Source organism: Corapipo altera, unplaced genomic scaffold, assembly GCF_003945725.1.
Source record: "Corapipo altera isolate COAL_440 unplaced genomic scaffold, ASM394572v1 131, whole genome shotgun sequence".
NCBI lineage: Eukaryota > Metazoa > Chordata > Aves > Passeriformes > Pipridae > Corapipo > Corapipo altera.
Genome location: NW_020885111.1, coordinates 96,544 through 114,265, shown reverse-complemented (window position 1 = coordinate 114,265; position 17,722 = coordinate 96,544). Strand labels below are relative to the sequence as shown.

The 17,722-nt window shown below is 50.7% G+C and overlaps 1 protein-coding gene across 2 annotated transcripts; it reads left to right on the top strand.

The window, feature by feature from the left end:
• The first annotated feature begins 1,384 nt into the window (after positions 1 to 1,384).
• On the top strand, positions 1,385 to 9,046 carry ANP32E (acidic nuclear phosphoprotein 32 family member E). Of its 2 annotated transcripts, none has more exons than XM_027669847.1 (6): positions 1,385 to 1,553; positions 2,079 to 2,201; positions 2,907 to 3,069; positions 4,143 to 4,297; positions 4,936 to 4,987; positions 6,339 to 9,046. In XM_027669847.1, exons 1-6 carry the CDS (start codon positions 1,494 to 1,496, stop codon positions 6,404 to 6,406), a joined length of 621 nt encoding a protein of 206 aa, XP_027525648.1. In that variant the 5' UTR covers positions 1,385 to 1,493; the 3' UTR covers positions 6,407 to 9,046. The 2 variants fall into 2 exon arrangements, with proteins under 2 accessions (XP_027525648.1, XP_027525647.1); XM_027669846.1 differs by having other exon boundaries at positions 1,402 to 1,553; positions 6,342 to 9,046.
• The last annotated feature ends 8,676 nt before the right edge of the window (positions 9,047 to 17,722 follow it).

Below are 17,722 nucleotides of genomic sequence, written 5' to 3'. Positions count from 1 at the left end.
AATCTGGGTCAGCCGTGGCGCAGGGCCCGGCGGGGCGCGGGCGGCGCTTCCGGCGCGGCCCCGGGACCCGCGGGCCGCCCGCGCTCCCCCTGCGCCTCCTCCCTCGGGTCGCCCCGAACTTCCCGGGGGGCTCGGCGGCCCCGGCTCACCCCCCGCCGTTAATCCGCCGCTCCCGCCGGCCGCAGTAAACAGGTCACGGCGGCGGCCCCCGGCCGCGGCCCGCCGCTCATCGCGGCGCCTTTAATTGGTGTTAATTACCGTCGTTTCCCGCGCCCGCCGCCCCGCGGGGTCCCCGCACCCCACTCGCTTTCCTCTCTCTCCCACCCCCCCCTTCCCCCCCCCCCCCCTCCCACCTTCCCCATCTTCTGGGGAATGCCAAAAAAAAAAAAAAAAATAAAGGAAAAGAAAAAAAAGCCCGAAGCCCGTGGAAAAGCGGGAGCGCACGTGCGCTGCCCCCGCCGCCTCCCCCCCGCTGCCTCCGGAGCATCGCTTCCCAGTTTCCCACCGAGGAAATCCAGCACCTGGCTCGCCCCAGGTGTAAAGTCCACACCCGGCGCACGTGGGTTTTTGAGGGGGGGGGCAAAAAAAAAAGTTCCCGAAAGTGTTGATTTAACTCGCCCGGGTCGCGCTCCCGTGGAGTTTGTGGGTTGCAGGGACCCGGAGAGGCCTCCACTCGCTGCCGGGGGCGAAGCCGGGAAACCTCCCCTCTCTCCAGGCAGCTTTCCTTAAAACCCGGAGTTTTTATGGAAAAAATAAAGTAATAGCGGGGAGCTGGCCCAGTGCTGCCCGGGGTCTGCAGCATTCCCAAAATGTTGCTAATGAAAAGTGTGCGGGGAAAGGGAAGAGTCACCTTGTGCCTGTCCTTTAATGAGTGGGTGTTCCACTCTAGATAAAATAATTTAAAATTAATTGGCTGCTCCTTGTCACCGCTCCTCCAAGCACACGACCTGTATTGATTATCAAGTGTCTTTGGCGTGAGGAAATTATTTAATTGGGCTTAAATAACCTGCAGAACTCTCTGGGAAAATCATCTGGAGTCGGAAGGTTTTGGGTTCTGAGTGAAACTGGTTTGAGGGGTTTGGATGTGCACAGTTAAATGGTGAGCCTCGAGGATAAGTTGGTGGTTGGCTGTGCACACAGCAGTGCCCTGGGGAGCTGTACCAGGGTCCATCCAGGGGGAGTTTTGGGGCCAGGTGGCGGTTTTTGCAGAGTTTGATGTGTGCTCAGAGGAAAGAAAAGCACTTTTAGATAAGTGGGCGTTGAGGATTTTGCAGGCACAAGTCTGGTGTGAATTTAAACCAAGCCCCAAAGCAGCAGCCACTGCCCGTGCCCCAGGTCAGGGCTCAGGTGAGTGGGGGGCTTTGGTGACACTGGGGGCTTTGGTGACACCCACACGTTGGCAGGTGACGGAGTTGGTGCTCGATAACTGCCGGTCCAGCAACGGGGAAATCGAAGGGCTCAATGACTCCTTCAAGGAACTCCAGTTTCTCAGCATGGCCAACGTCGAGCTGACGTCGCTGGCCAAGCTCCCCACGTTGAGTAAGCTCAGGAAGGTGAGTACCTCCCGCCCGCCGGCGCTCTGGGAGGGCAAAGTCACAAAGTGACGAGCCGCGGTCGCGCCTTTTGGCTCTCACAGTTGGGCTTGTGCGGCGCTAACGGTGCTGTATCTGTGAGATTTTGGGGTTTTTTTTAAAATCTGAAATCGTTTTGGGTGTCTCCAGTTAATTGTGGCCCGCTGGGCTCGTTCACTGACTCTTGGGTGGTGACTGCTTGGCTGTGGACGTTGTGAAGGTTGGCTGTGCCTTGCTGAGCACCAGGCCTTGGTGAGAGGCCCTTGGGTTGCTGGCAGTGAACTCCAGTCCCAATAACTTAAAACTGAGGTGCCCGAACCCGTGAGACTTCCAGGAGCGTTTTATAATTTCCAGCTTAAAGGAACTTTTTGACAGCCAAAGCTTGTGTTAACTTGAGCGACTCTTCAGAAGTGATTAAACACTTAAAGGGAGAACAAATAACGATGAAGCAGCTGAATCTAAGGGTGAGAATCCAAGTGTTTAATTCCTTTTTCTTCTGTACAATAGCTGGAGTTGAGTGACAACGTCATTTCTGGAGGCCTGGAGGTCCTGGCAGAGCGATGTCCAAATCTCACATATCTAAATCTAAGTGGCAACAAAATCAAAGATCTTGGCACTGTGGAAGCTCTTGTGAGTATGAAGTGGGAGGGAGAATTCATAAATACTATTTTTTTATCAAGAATCCATTAGTATTTTTGGGAATGGATTGGTACAAACGTTTGTCAGCCTCGTGGTCAGTCCTGGTTTGATGGACTCGGTGCCGTGGTTATAGGACAGCAGGTGGAACCCCACTGCTGGAAGATGCTCCTGTGTTGGGTGTGGGATGTCCTGAGAGAGAGATTGTTGGGCTTGTTTTGTCTTTGAAGGAAGAGTGGCCCAGGTGTGTCATGCTGTGACCCCTCTGTGCTCGTTCGTTAGGGTGAGCTTTCATTAGGGTGAGGTGACTCAGACACGTGTGGGATACAACCAGGAGCAAACCTGGGGAGCAGCAGCAGTGGGTTGGTGAAGCAGAGGAGGGAGCTGGGGTGATCTGTTCCCCTGTTTTTCTGGATGATTGGGGTGTCTGTCCAAATCTGGGCTCTGCACACACAACCCAACCCCCAGGGTGTGAGGGAGTCTGTGGGTTTAGGAGCTTTTGGGAGCTGTGGGGTGTTGATCTGCGCAGGCGTTGGGGGTTCAGCCACTGCCAGAACTTGGACTGAACTTCTGGGGTGAAAAATGCTGACTAGAAATAAGGGATGGGGACAGAGTGAATTCTGCGACCGCACTGTGCCTGGCAGCACCACGGGGGTGTGTCGAGAAGGGGGGGAAAAAACCCTTTTTGTTCGTTTTCAGCAAAATCTGAAGAACCTGAAGAGCCTTGACCTGTTCAACTGTGAGATCACGAACCTCGAGGACTACAGGGACAGCATCTTCGAGCTGCTCCAGCAGATCACGTACCTGGACGGGTTTGATCAGGAGGACAACGAGGCGCCGGACTCGGAAGACGACGACGACGGTAACTTCCCGAAGCAAACTGGGAGTAGGAATGGGCTGCTGGAATAAAGGTCTCAGTGTAGTGCAGGGACATCCTAAGCACACGAGGGTGATTATTCTGCTCGTGTTCCTGAAGCGCCGAGTCCAGAGTGTGTTTGGTGTTAACACACTGAGACAGAGCAAAAGCTCTGTCGGAGGGTTCAAGTCCTGCAGGAGCTGCCTGGCATTAAGGGAATTGGCCTAAAGGTACTTTTAAAAAGACACAAATGCTCTCTAAGTAAGTTGTTGCCAGCAGTAAAGCTGCTGAGTGATACTGAGTGAGGGGACACACATTATTTTGAATAAAAAATCAGAATTTTACAGGGTTTTGTAATGGCTTCAGCCCCGTACTTCAGTGTAATATGATTTTTGGTTCCAAAAGCACACCAAAAAATTTCCCTTTGGTCCCACCTTGGTTGCAGTCCTTAAGGAGGCTGTTTTTGCTGTCAGCAAATCCTGTAGGCTTTGGGAGCCTGGGTTTAAGGGAACTTGAGGGAAGCCCAGCGGTTGATACTTGGAATGTGAAAATAACCCAATATTTGAAAACAGATTAATAGTTTAAGTTGAAAATGAATTAAAGTGCTAAATCAGCTGGTGATGTCTTGTCACTTGCTGACCTGGCCCATGACAGGGATTAGTGCTCCAGGCACAGGAAGGAGGTGAGGGGCCATCCCTTTGGAGCTGCAGGTGTTGCATTTCCCAGTCATCAGGTGACAGAGGTGTGCACCATGTTAAGCTGGCTTTGCCTTAAAATATTTTAGGGTTGGGTTCTGTAGTGAAGCCCCTTCCCCTGGTAGGAGTTTGTGTTTGTACCTGCTTCAGGTGTCGAGTTGTGCCTGAAGCTTGTGAGGGAAAAACAGTGGGAGCCTTTCTTAGAGGAAAAATGACAAAGATTAACTCGGTTACAAGCGTGGTTGTTTCCCACGTGTGGCCTGCATTTAGGGAAAAAAAAAAAAAATAAAAATCCCCAAATCCTTCTGGAAAAACCTGTTAGAGCCAGCTCACCCTGATGTATTCAGAGAGGAGTGAATGGTCTGTGTGTGTCCTTCACTGCAGAAGGGGATGAAGATGACGATGATGATGAGAATGAAGCGGGGCCTCCAGGAGAATATGAAGAGGAAGATGATGAAGATGATGGAGCTTCAGATTTGGGGGAAGGTGAAGAGGAGGAGGAAGTTGGTCTTTCTTACCTGATGAAAGAAGAGATTCAGGTAAAGTTGGTAAATTCTGCCAAATGCAGGAAGGGAAGCTCCTGTGGGGTTCTGTGGATATGGAAAACGGTTCCTGTCCAGTTCCAGGGTGTGGAAAACAGCCACCTTTTACAAGGTGATGGGTAGAGTCTTGATGAAAATTCAGTGAGAGTTTGCTTCCTATCAGGGAGTGGGTTCAATTCCCATATTCCAAGGGCAGATGTCAGATGGGCTGTTTCCCCATTTTCACTTGTCACTCTCCCCTGTTTGTAAAGTTCCACCGAGCAGAGGGATATAAAAACAAGACTTGAGTTTGTTGAGTTCTCTGGAACTGATTGTTTACATTTCTCAGCTTAAAACGAAACAAAAAACCAACACAACAACTTACTCATTTTCACAATAACTTGGGAAGATACTGTTGTGCTCCCTTCTCATCCTGGGCCCTTACAAAGGAAATCTAAAAGCCATTGGCCTCTCTCTCTCCTGGTTAATTTGTCAGGAACTTCTGAGCTGGTACAACATAGGAAACAGTGGGGAAAAACAAAGAAATGAGACTCTGGGGCCAGCTGCTGCCCCAGCAGGATTTCTGCTTGGGATCAGCGTGGAAGGAAGGCTTCAATAAACAGCAACTGTAAAAATGTTTCCTGATTTTTGGACAGGATGAAGAGGACGACGACGACTACGTTGAAGGAGGTGATGAGGAGGAAGAAGGTAAGTGCTGAAGTTGTAAATGAAACAATCCTCTATAATTCTATACTTTTGCGGGGTTGGGACATGCAAATTAACACAAAAAATAAAAAGTAAAAGTGAGGCAGAAACATCAGTTTTCTAAAAGGGAAGACGCTGCATCTCCTGCGCACTTGGGAATTGTCTTTTTCCGGAGAGGAGCGGGAGTGTGGATTTGTTATTTCCATACAAATGTCCCTCAAGTGCCCCAGAGGCTCTGCTGGCAAAGCCCTGGCAGCCAGAACCAGCTGGAACTTTCCCTTTATCCAGCTGCAAGTGGCTTCTCTGTAAGCAGTTCCACTTCAGGGCAGCTCCGGGGAGTCAGGCTGAGCCCAGGAGCCTGTCCAGGAACCCTGATGATATTTGTCTCTCCAGTCTTATCATCAGTGGCTGTAACTCCTTAATTCCATGCATTTTGCTGGCAGCCCACGGGCATCATGGTCAAACAGAACGAGGCAGGGTGAGGGGCTGGTGCTGCTTTGAGGTGCAGTGTGTGATCCCGTGTGGAAGGCGCAGTGTCTGCGCAGGCTGCTGCTGCTCCGGGGCATTTGCCAGAGCACCAAGTTCTGTTTGCAGCAAGTGGGTTACTGGAGTATTCGTTAATAATTCTTCTCATAAAAGCTTCCATGTCTGTGTGAAGCCAAGTCCCAGAATTTCTCCCCAGCTGAGCCCCCATCTCCTCTGTACACCGGGCTTCAGCGGAGTGGGTTTGGGAGCTGGATCTTCCACTTGCAAAAACGGGAATTTTGAAGGAGCAGGGTGAATTCTTCACTTCGTACAAATGCAGCCCTGGGGTCGGGATGGACCTCGGGCCAGGGAATGACTCCTGGGGAATTCCTGGATTGGAAGGGGCAGCACTGCACTGCGGGCTCCCACCACCAGAGCGCACAGCGCGCCGCCCGAATCCGGCCTTTCCCTGTGGAAAAGCTCCAGGATGTTGTCCGAGATCCTGGTGCCAGGTCTGTCCCTGGGGCAGAGGAGGGACCATGTCCCACCTGGTACCTGCAGGAACCGCTGTGCTGGGCAGGGTGTTGGGGCAGCTCTAAAAAGAAGGGAGCTTGGGAGGTAGGAAAAGGTCACTTGCATTTTTAGTTCTCAAATGTATTTTTTAATCAATCTGCTGGATATCACCAGCTCCCGGGTGGAACACCCCGTGCTTAGCTTGACCCTGGTTTGGTACGGCCTGTGCGGATCAGTCAGTCAGCAGACAGCTGTTGCTGTGGGAGCAGGGATGTTCCGTTGGGAATGCCCTGTTCCCATCACCTGTGTGGAAGTGCTGTGGCATTGCTGCTGTGGGAGCAGAGCTAACGGGCTGCGTGCATCCCTCTTCCCTTAGCAGAGGGCGTCCGAGGGGAGAAGAGGAAACGAGAGCCCGAGGACGAAGGCGAGGAAGAGGAGGATTAATTTGCAGGACCAGACTCTCCAGTTACGGAAGACGCAATAGTGATTATGCAGCTCTGTATGTCCATGTACCATAGATGTCCCGACAGAAATCCTATGTTAACTTTTTATAGCAGAAGTGTGGTTTTACTATTCCTGCCCCTTTTATCATTCCAGATAAGCTCTGATAGCCCGTAGGAACCTTCTGTAGAGAACAATTTTCAGCCCTATAATCACTGAAGCCATTGGCAAATCCCTCCCCCCCACCACCAGACTTTTCTTTGGAGCTCTTTAATTTCGTACAAACTTGCTGTGTTGGTCATCGTTAGCCCCGAGTCCAACCCCCTGCCCCGTGGGTTTAATATTGGGAACTTCCTTCAGGATTTTAAAAGTTTTTATGCTTAAAAAGATGAATTGAACAATGCTCTGTGGCAAATTCCACAGTCTCTTAAATCAGTTGATGCTAAGCTGAGTTTTTCAGGGATTCCACTGGAAACACCCAACTAGGTGACGCCCGTGTTTCAGCTTTTTAAAAAGTGACTCCTGTGATATTTTTTTAAGGCTTCTCTCTCCATTTTGGGTGTTCCAGGGTGAAGCCTCAGTGGGTTTCAGAAGATCTTTTTGTTTTCCTGCTTGCTCCGATGCTCAGTGTTTGGAGTATTCACTAGATTCCTTCAAGGGTGTATTTTGGCAAACTGAAAAGAGTTGTGTTCCATAAAGGGTTGCAATCCATAAGTTTTCTCCCAGATCCATTGTCACTGCAAGTATTAACAAAGCAATTAATGTGTAGTTTTAACCCATTTTGCTGGAAATCTTTGTTAAACCTTCACTCACTTTGCTCTCGCATTGTCATTGTGGGAATTCTGCACCAATCATGGCTGTAAAATGTATAAAATAGATGAAATATGCATTTCTGATGCAGAAGTGAACGGGTAACTCCTCCAAGCGCGTTGTTTTCCAACCCCCTCCCTCCCCCCCAGCTTTTCTAGAACCGTTGAAGGGAAGGATGAACCCAAGTTGGTCCTTCTCTGCATGTCACCTCTTAGACTCTGTAAATCTGGCTGAAGGCAAAACGCTCGGTTTGCGTGTAACAGTCGGGAATATTTGGGGGTTTGTATCGAGTGGCTGCGGAGACGCGCCGGGAGCAAGCGCAGGGGACGTGCAGAGAAGCTTTTCCCAGCAGCCTTTAATGATTCCTAACAATTCTGCCCCGGTGTATCATCTTTCCTGTTGGAAACAAGTTCCGACTGCCAGCATTCCTCCTTCAGTCGCGATCTGGGTTTCACGCAGCGTAGTCGTGATGTCACGCCGACTGACGTCTCACGTAGGTCCTGAACCAAATATCACACACAGCTTTATTCCAGAGACTTATTTTTGTATCTGTCCTGGCTGCCGATAGCTGCCGGAAACTGGGGAGAGCCTGCGGGTGGGAAGAGGGAGATTCCTGGGCCTGAGTCAGTCCCCCGTCGCCCGGTTCCCCTGTGGATGTTCCGTAGGAATTGCACACAGTAGTTTGATGTGACCTCCGGCTCTCCAGTGGAGTGTAGATCATGCAGGGTTGAAGTTCTGCAAAGCCCCATTCCCTGTGTGTGTGGTTTTTTTCCCCCCCCAGCTAGAGCCTTAACTCCGGGTTTCTCCTGTAGCTGTGCAGTGGCCTTGGAGCGGAGTCAGGCGGGCGGTGGCACACTTGGGAACAGCTGACTCCTTGGGCTTTGTGTTTTTTTAAGGAATATCTCCAAAGACACTAGAAAAGTCATGGTAAAACTTCCTTTTCAGCCCACAACCGAGTCCTGTGTTTGTGATGAGTCCTGGATGGGTCAGTGCACATCTGTCATGTCCTGAGGGCTCCGGGCGAGGCACTCGCTCCATGCTCAGCTTTGAGAGAAAAGGTGTTTTCCCATCCTTTTGCTTCTTGTTTTTAGATTGAAACCTGTTATTTATAAGTGTGTCCGTCACAGCACCTCCCTGTCAGGGTTTTCCTTAGCTGTCTGTTACCAATGCAGATAAAATTAGTTTTACAGGGGAAAAAAAAAGAGTCTATTTTGATGGATTAAAATGATGTGGGTAGTGGGCTCGTTTGGGTGAGCGAGTCCCGCTCCCGAGACCAGACAGACTGAGCTCTGAGGGGTGACAGCCCTTCCCTAGGCCACACTTCCCCAGCAGCCACAGCCACCACGTGGAACCCGAGCCCCTCACAGTCCCAGCTCCTGCTAATCTGTCGGTCCCAGTGTCACCATCCCCAGTCCCGTGCCCTCTGCTCGGCATGCAGCAACAGCGTTTTTTAATGAGGAATTCAGAGCCTCCAGATAACTTTTGAAACTTTTTTGCTTGGTGGGTGGTCTTTTCATGCAAATACGTCAGGGTGGGTTTTATATTTTGTAGAGGTTTTGTCCTATTTTAATGCTCTTTGTATGGCAGTCTGTATATAGTGTGGTTCGGTTCCTTCTCCGACTCTTTCCTGAAACTTTGGAGTAACTGATTTTGTGCAACTGTGTTTTGAATAAAGCCATGACAGTGTTAAATTAAAGACAACAGCCCTGCAGCACTCTTCTGATAACTTTTAGTTGTAACAAAACATGTTTCCTCCCCACGTGTGCTGTAAATTTTAAATTAAAAAGTTTTCAAACCGAATTATTTCAAATAAATTGAGACTATTGTATTGGATTACTTCTTGGGGTATGTCCAGCTGTGGAGAATGGGATGTTTCTCAAGGAATGGAGTAAGAGGGAATTGTTTCCTGTTATCTCTTAAATGTGGTGGAATGGGGATGTGTCTTTCTGGGGGTGAAACTTGGACTTGTGGTACTTTAGTTCTTGGTAATGTTGTAACAGTCAAGGAAGGATGGTCTGTGAAATCAGGATAGTTCCCTGAGAGTGTTTCCAGGTAAGTTTGACATGTCCAAGTCTGGCTGAGTCTTAAGAAACAAAAACTATAATCTAGAGCCTGGTTCTGTTGCTTTTCACAAACCCTGACTTGTGCCCTGCAACCCCGGGCTCGACTCTGGTGCTCAGTTATTCCTCAGAGAAGAACAATGTTTAAAAAAACCCTGCTGCTCCTCCTGAGCCAGACAGAGCATTGTTTTATCTTGGGATTAGTCCAGCATTCCTGGCAAAAATCCCCTGGATGCACTTGAGAAAGCCAGTAGCAAACAGGCTTTTCTGCTGCTGGATGAGCAATTAGGCAAGAAATGGGTGGTGGCTTTCTGGGATATTTTATTTAGTTAGTTTTAAAGGTGGGGAGGAATTGCTGTTCCAGCAGAAGACCTGCACTGGCTGCTCTACCCTGTGGATTTGTGACCAAGTGGGACCTGAGTTAAACAGGTTAAATACACCTTTTGGGGGTACAGGTGGGTGAGGTAAAACCAGACTGTTGTGCTGTGGTACTTTCACGGCAAAGGACTGTGGAGGAAGCTCAAGTACTGTGCGGGCACATCTTCAAAACCAGGAAAAACCTGCGGTGCGGCCGATGGGCTCCCGGGCTTGTCGCGACGTGTGGAACCAGCTCTGCCCGCCCCAGCCTCGGGTTTACACAGCGCACCTGCCGCCACAGCGAGCACCTGCCGGCTCCCGGGGCGCGGGACGGGCTCTCCACGGTCCAGCCGCGCCCCAACCTGCGCTCCGTCCCCGCGGGGCTCGGCCGCCCTCCATTTTGTCGCAGGGAGGGGAAGCCGTGCTGGCGGGCGGCCGGGCAGCTTCCTCCCTGCTGCTCCTTCCTCCTCCTCCTCCCTGGGCTTTTGTCTTGTGCTGCCCCTTCTTGCTCTTTCCCCGGCCCTTATCTCCCCCTCCCAGCGGTGCTGCTTCCCCTCTTCTTCCTTCCTCAGGGCCAGGACGCCTCATGAGGCGGGTGGGGGGGCGTCGCCCCCCGCCCCTCACGGGGACCCGCCTGAGAGAAAGGGGGGGGGGGGGCGCGGAGCCCCCGAGCGCGGGAAACGGCCACCCACGGGGTTCCCCGGCTGCGGGCAGCAGGGGCCGAGCCGCGACCCCGCCGCTGATTGGCTGAGATTTGCCGCAGTTCCGCCCCTCCGCCTTCCCGCCACCGGCGCCCGCGCGCGGAGCTCCCCCCACCCACCCCCGGCCCCTCAGGCCCCTCATGGCGGCGGTGAGGGGGAAACTGCCCCCCGAGTGCCCCATTTCCACCCCAAAACAGCCTCTGCCTCCTCATGTGCTCCATTTCCACCCCAAAACACCCTGTGCCCCCGGCCCCAAGTGCCTCCTTTCCACCCAAAACACCCTCTGCTCCCCTCCCCAGGAAAGGCTTTTCCCCTCAGAAATTGCGAGCTTTGTGCTGTTGCTGGAAAACAAAGTGGTTCCGAGTCCAAATAGAAAAAAAAACAACAACAACAAAACAACAACACAAAAAACCAAAAAAACCTGATCCCAAAGATGGTTTTCAGGGTCACGTGTGAGGAAGGGCAGGTTCAGCTGGGCTTTGGTATAAATGCCCTTGGTGAAAATAGGAAGAAATTCCTCATAGAATTCCTTATATTCTCTAGTTAAAGGCCAGTACCAAGAGAAGTCTAAAGCATGTGTTTTCAGCCAGCTCCTGCTGCGATGTATTTTTGTAATATTCCCCAAATTTGCCCTGCTTTCCCAGGGAAATGTGGCACGTGCAGATTACCAGGCAAATCTCCCTTTTTCTTGCCTCCATCCCTACAGCAGACATTGCTCAATTCCAGGTTAATTCAACCAAGCTACAGTCCCAAAAGGATTTGGGTTCATTTTTGTGACCCCCTGGGTCAGGGGAGCGATGATCCAGGGCTCCCACAGGTCAGACTTTCACAAAAGGGTTTTGTTTTGGGGTTTTTTGTATTAAAATATTGACCAAGAACTACTAGAACTATCCTTTGCCATTCCCACATATTCCATGATGATGTTAACCTTTTCCCCTCCTTTATTCCCCCTCAAATGAAATCAATTAAAAAACCCCCACACACTGAGGATATAAACCCTGAAGGTTTCTCAATGCCTGGCTCTCAGGGAACTCACTTTCAGCTTTCCTCATCTGTATTTTTATGTGAGAACAGGGAAGCTGGCATTCTTACGGAATCCCACGAATTCAGGAATTTGAGTTTGTAGAAAAGTGTAAAATCCTGTGAGCTGTGGAATGGAGTGATGAGAAATCTCAGAATGAAAACTGCCCCGTTCTACAGCAAACAGAGCTGTTGTTGATTTTGGCAGCAAGAGCTGCTGTACGCTAAAAATACACACACCAGTTTCACTGATCATACACATTGCAAAGGTCTGAACCAAAGAACGAGACCCAAATTTATGAGATAAAAAGGATGCTCGGATTATTTTTATCTATTTCCGAGTCTCTTGGTTGTGCCGGGGGTTGCACCGTCACATTGGACGTGCATGCTCGTGCTCTCCATTTGTTCATGGATTGACTGGCACAAATGGAGAGCTGGGGCTGCCCTGAGGTTCTGAAACGCACTGGATGGGACAGAAGGAGTCAGGGACAGCGAGCTGCTTCGAGCAGGACACAGCAAATATCCCTCTGCAGAGCCCAGGCAGGGAAATTCCTGGTCCTACTGCTGTTGAGAGGTTTCTTGCTGGAGTTCGAGTTAGATCTGGGGAACAATCTTCTGGTTTTAAACTTTAAAATTGCAGTTCGTAGTATGCTTCGGGTTCTGCTCTGAGTGTGTCTCATAAAAAAATAATAAAAAAACAGCCGCAAAAATAGCCGAGGAAAGCCTTTCCTCCTGCTTCAGATTTAACTGGCACAAATGAGGGAGAATCCAAAAATAAATGTTCGGCCACAGCAGCAAACCAGGAGAAAACCGCAGGACACATTAAAGCTGGAAACTCCTGGCACTGAGGAAAAGGATTCTCTTCTAGGAAAAAAGTGACCCCAGAGTTCGAGTTTGTGTTGGAAAAGGAGCAGGTCTGTCCTGTATGAGTGAAACATGCTCATATGGGGGGTTTGAGGGCCATTTCCTTCTGGCGTAGAGTTAATTCAAATAAAATAATCCTCGTGGTGACTGAGGAGCAGCCAGTCAGGGCTCCTCAGCGCGGCCTCACTGATTTCTTCTGGCCATTTGTGATGCCACATCCTTGTCCCTGGGGATGTATCTTTCATGGGAATGTGGGGGACGTGCAGGAATCATGTTTAATTAGGAATGTGAGGCTCCCAGGGAGCTCCTGGGTGACGGCGTATGGATACTATAATGTGTCTCTGCAGCAAGTGCCTGCCCAAATCCATTTCAGAATCACATTTGTGTCTCTCAGCTTCGTCACCACGATGAGTCATAATTATTCTGTTCAAAAGTGGTGTTTCTTCTACGCTCCGTGTTTCAAGCGAGCTCCCGTGTCACAGCAAAAACTTATTGGTACCGACAGGAGTGACTCGGGTGATTTGCGTTTCCGAAAACCAAGAACGTTGTCTTCGGTCTGTTCTTTCGTCAGTGTCACTGCTGGAGGATCCACGCTAAAAGCCGTAGGATCAGCCTTGCAAATTCAAGTCTTGCCCCATTTTGTGCAAGAAGTTGTAAGTGTATTTAGGAACGTAATTGAGCTCTGACTTTTTAATGCCAAATATTTGGGGTTGCTCACACCTCCCATGCACACCCATCCCACGCTCCCACCGCGGTTAGTGTGGCTCTGAGAGCTTCTGGTGTGAAATGCTGGGTTTGGGGTGTGCTTTGAGGCACAGACTTGTGGAGATGAGAGTGTTTTCTCTGGTGATGTGCTGAGGGGTATTTCCATCTCACTCGTTGTGTAGCACGGGGGGTGGAAGGCCGATTATTGGTGAAATCTCTTACATCAACACGTTACAGAAATTAAAGAGGTTTTCCCCAAGAGAGCCCTTTATTTCCCACAGCCATCCAGAGTTCCTCCTCATTCACATCCCTGCACAGACCCGTCATTCCTCTGTCAGCACCAGGAGGGATGGAAGGAGGAATTATTATTATATCAATATCTCTCTACTCTGAGCTTCTGGATCGCTGGAGGCTTCAACTGCTGCGGAACTTCTACAGGAAGGTTAAGCATTCTCACTGCAGAAAGCAAAAAGTATTTTCCTGTCAATCTGTGTGTGCTCTGCACGGGGAACTGGGTTCAGACAGGGCACCCAGGCTGCTGCGGAGCCCGTGTGTTCCCTCAGGTGCCACGCGGGGAGCAGGGAGGGGAAAAGGGTTCGATAGCTGCGGTTCCACGGAAAAAGCTCCCGACGGCTGTTCCCGATCCTCCCGGTGAACTCGGGCTTGCAGGAGCCCCGGACTGGGAAGAACGAGCACTAGAGGGCACAGCGCGACCAGCGACGGGCGCGGGGTTTGGAGAGGGGGAGGCACAGCCCGGGTGTCGGAGCTGCCTTCCACCTGTGAGAGTCCGGGGGACTCCTTAAAGCGGCACATTTTGGGTGGTTCTGGGCTCATTCGCTGCATTCAGTCCAGCATGAAAATGCAGCAGAGAATCGGAGATATCCCGAGTTGGAAGGGACTCTTGCCCAGAGTTGTCGTGGACTCCACGTCCCTGGAGGTGTTCAAGGTCAGGTTGGTCAGGGCTTGGAGCAACCTGGGATAGGTGGAAGGTGTCCCTGCCCATGGCAGGGGATGGGACTGGATGGGCTTTAAGGTCCCTCCCAATCCAACCCATTCTGTTATTCCATGATCCATAACAAACACACAGCAGAGCTATCTGATGAGGCAAAATGCAAAGTCCTTAGAAGGGAATTGCTATTTTGAAGGATGCAGGCAGCCCTGGGCTGTTGGTTGCTGGAATGATTCTGGCCATCCATGGACAGCTCGAAGAGCAGCACCTTTAACAATTTTCTGCAAAAACCCACTCAGGCCTCAGAGCCCCAGGAGGGATCTCAGGTCACACTCCTGGAGTCTGAGTGTGCCTGCTGTATCCACCTGCTCCCTGAGTGACAGATCTTTGCACGTGGGTAAGGAAGAAGAGCTGAGAGCAAGGGATTGAGAGCAGTGCCCAGGGCTCTCCTAAATTCCATAAGTTCCAACTGCTCCCAGGCCAGCGCCGACCCGGCTCGGCTCGCCGGGGCCACTGCGGTTTGTGCTGCACCAGGAGACACTCCCTGGGTTTCTCCAGAGCAGCCTCCCCCTCCCTGCAGCCCAGTGTTCCTCTTCCCAGCCCACTTGCTGCTATATATAATCTGAGCACTGTCTACCTTTCTGCAGACAGAGCTGGGAGTCGTGCTTCCCAGAAGTTGTGAGATGGCACTCAGAGTCCTGTCGGTTCCTGGGAAAGCCAGCTCTGAGCACCTGCTCCAGGCTGCTGGCTCTCTGGTCCTTTCTAGGTCACAGGGTCACTTGGTTTGTGTCTGCTGGCAGGAAACAAAATGGTAAAATTTGATAAACAGGAGCCCTGGCTCATAAAAATAATGTTTGGCCTTCGTATGTCATATAGATCCTTTGTAAAATTGGTTTCTCTTTCCTTACTCAAGTCAGATATTTGCCTGCTGCCATCTGCTCCCTCCTGCCTTCCAGGGAAGAGTTCACCCACCAGCTCATCGACGAGAGCAAAACTTGACAAATACAGCTGAATTCTTATTTCTCCACGGGCTCATCTCCAGCTACTCCTACCTGCATCTCCTCCCCCGTCTGTCCATCTGGCCTCGCTGGCCTCTGTTCACACCACACCTGACCCTGTGCCTTATCTTCCTGTCACCCATCTTTGCAACCACAGACACATTCTGCTCTGTTGTGGATGGGCATTTCCACAGTGTTTGTCAGCCAGGAGCTGCCTCACAGGGCCAAAGAACCCAGGACAGCAGGTCCAGGAGCTGTCCCTGGGCACTAATACCAGTAGTAGAGTGTGCTACTTGTGACGAGAGTGGCAAAGAATTAGGAGACATAGACAAACCACTGTAATTACTTCTAGGATTTCAGCACAAGATGTTGCTTTTATTTACAATTTTTTGTGTGAGTTATGAGTAAGAGAGTAGAAAAGAGCCTTTTGTCAGGGGGAAATGTCTGACTTGGAGTCGTCAGCAAAGGCAGGGCGGAAGGAATCCAGTGTGGTCCCAAGCTCCCACTGGAAGGATTGGACTCTTCAAACCAACTGAATGTACTCCAGCACCCTGAGGTGGGACACACAGACTGGTGAACACAGGCTGGAGTCTCCTACACCTTGGAAAACTGGAGCATGTGCTGGAGGGACAGAGCTGACACTGCCTGGTTACACAACATGGGGACATTTGAGGGGAGGCATTTGAAAACCTAAAGAGATGCTGTCTCACCTCTCAGCGTTTCCTCTGACAACCCACTCACCCTTCCCGTGACCCGAATTTGTGCTGCTGCAGCATTCCTGAGGCAGCTCGAGACCTCAGTTGTTCCTCAGTTCTAGAAACATCACTGCCTGTGTTTTCAGACGCCTTGAAACCAACTTCCCTTTTTACAGTGCCACCGAAAAACAGCTTTCTGTCCTTTTCTTACTGCTCAGCAGTTTGGGAATGTTCCATTACCCAGAAAAGTCATCTGTGGGCTCAGGCCCTGGGATTTGGGCACTCCTGGGCTATGGAATTACAGGCTCAGAGTATGACAGTGAATTTAGTACCTGTGAGGCAGGGAAGAGCGGTTGTTCAAACGGCCGCCTCTGCCAGGTCCTCGGGGCATGATTTGGGATGAATCACCCCCTCCCATGTGCCCTTTCCCCCGTGCCAAGGGCAAGCATGAGATCGCTGTGCTCAAAATAGGAAGAAGCTGCTCCGCCCTCGTGATTCCCGGCAGGTGAGCTGCACCTTCCCATGTCAGGGACAGCATTCCTGCAGGAAGGGAGATGATGCCACGGGGCAGGAGGAGGCACATTATTAATTATCTGACGGTGCAAGCGACAGTGAGGAAGCATCCCCTGGTACAAAACATTCCCTAAGATCTTCCTGCTTCGTTTAAAGGGAAAATACAAACCAGAGGTGCCAATTTAGCTCCAGAGAGGAGAAAGGGAGGCTCCGAATGGGAACAGACCAGGTGCTCGGTACCGGGTAGAGCGGTGAGGGTGCCAGGGAGGAGGGAGCGGGGTAAGGAGGATTGTGAACATATTTACAGCCATCTGGCACCCTGAATTATCCAAACAACGAGGCTGCCGGAGCGCTCACTGAGACACGGGGAGCGAGGGAAGGAAGGGTTGGTTTGGGCAGAGGATCCTGAGGGATCCGTGCTTTCAACGTATGTCTTTTGGAAATGTTTTATATCACTTATAAGATTATTTATGTTGCTGGAGATGTAGGGAAATGAGACACCAGAAGGAAACGGAAGGGCCACTCCTTCTGGAGTCTTCCTTCCAGGTTTCTAGAAATCAAGTCATGGGAGAGGAGTGATACCTTGGGAAATCTTGGTTTCTTGGAAGGCAGCATCGGAGATAAGGAATGAATCAGAAAAGCTGGATTCCTCCTGATCTCTGCCACTGACAGGGTGTTGGTGTTATCTGAAGTCTTGCAGTTTTTAGTGGGAAATGTGCAAGTCATTTAGGAAAAAATCCCAGGTTCTAGAACTCCACAGTAACCGTGTTAACACAAGGTCATGGTGCTTACTCAGAAAGGAAGAAGGAAAGGAAAGAACTGATGTTTTTAAGCACCAGTGTTGGGCTTTTATTAAGATGGGGCAGTCACAGCTTCTCTGGGCAACCTGTGCCAGTGCCTCCCTACCCTCACAGGGAAGAACTTCCCAAAATCCCATCTAAACCTTCTCTCTCTCTCAGTTTAAAGCCATTAATGACTCAGCCCATCTGTTGGGAGTCCTTTAAATAATGATGTCCACGTCTCCTCTGGGTCACTCCAGTCAATGCCAGACCTTTGCTCACTGCCGTGGATTCCTCCAGCTCTGAATGGTTCCCTCTGTCCACCCGTCCTGCATCTATGGGCTCTTTATTCCAGCCACAGGCCCAATTCCATCAGCCCCAGGGCAGGGGTTTGGAAGGAGGGATCACCATTCCAGTGCAGAACTCCCAGGCCAACGGTGTCGGGATGGGGGGGCTGAGCTCTGCACTTCAAACTGTGGCTCATCTGGCCTCTCCCAAACACCCCCAAAAGTTAAAAAAAAAAAAAAAAAAAAAAGATTTAAACCCCCTGCCTTCCCTCTGAGCAGGGGTGAGTTGTGTCAAAACAGAGCAAGAAGTTGTTAAACACGTTACAGGCTGAGGAAGGGGAAGTGTCACTGTAGTTTTCAGTCCCTTGGGACATTTTATAGAGTCAAACAAAACAACAGTGTCTGAAAGCACCGGAGATTTGCCACTCCTGGGCCAGGCTCAGGAAACACTTCCAAAAGGTCCAACTACAGCTGCACTTTTCGCCTTTTCCTTACCAGGTGTCACTTCAAACAGCTGCAGCATCGAAGCAGCCCCTCCAGCCTCACAGGGAAGGGAGTGTGGGGATGCTCTGAGCCTGACA

Coding starts and splice junctions, on each gene's coding strand:
- ANP32E (XM_027669847.1), top strand. CDS start 1,494: ATGGCCAACGTCGAGCTGACGTCGCTGGCCAAGCTCCCCACGTTGAGT. Junction 2,202..2,906: donor TTGGCACTGTGGAAGCTCTT/GTGAGTATGAAG, acceptor GTTCGTTTTCAG/CAAAATCTGAAGAACCTGAA. Junction 4,988..6,338: donor AGGTGATGAGGAGGAAGAAG/GTAAGTGCTGAA, acceptor CTCTTCCCTTAG/CAGAGGGCGTCCGAGGGGAG.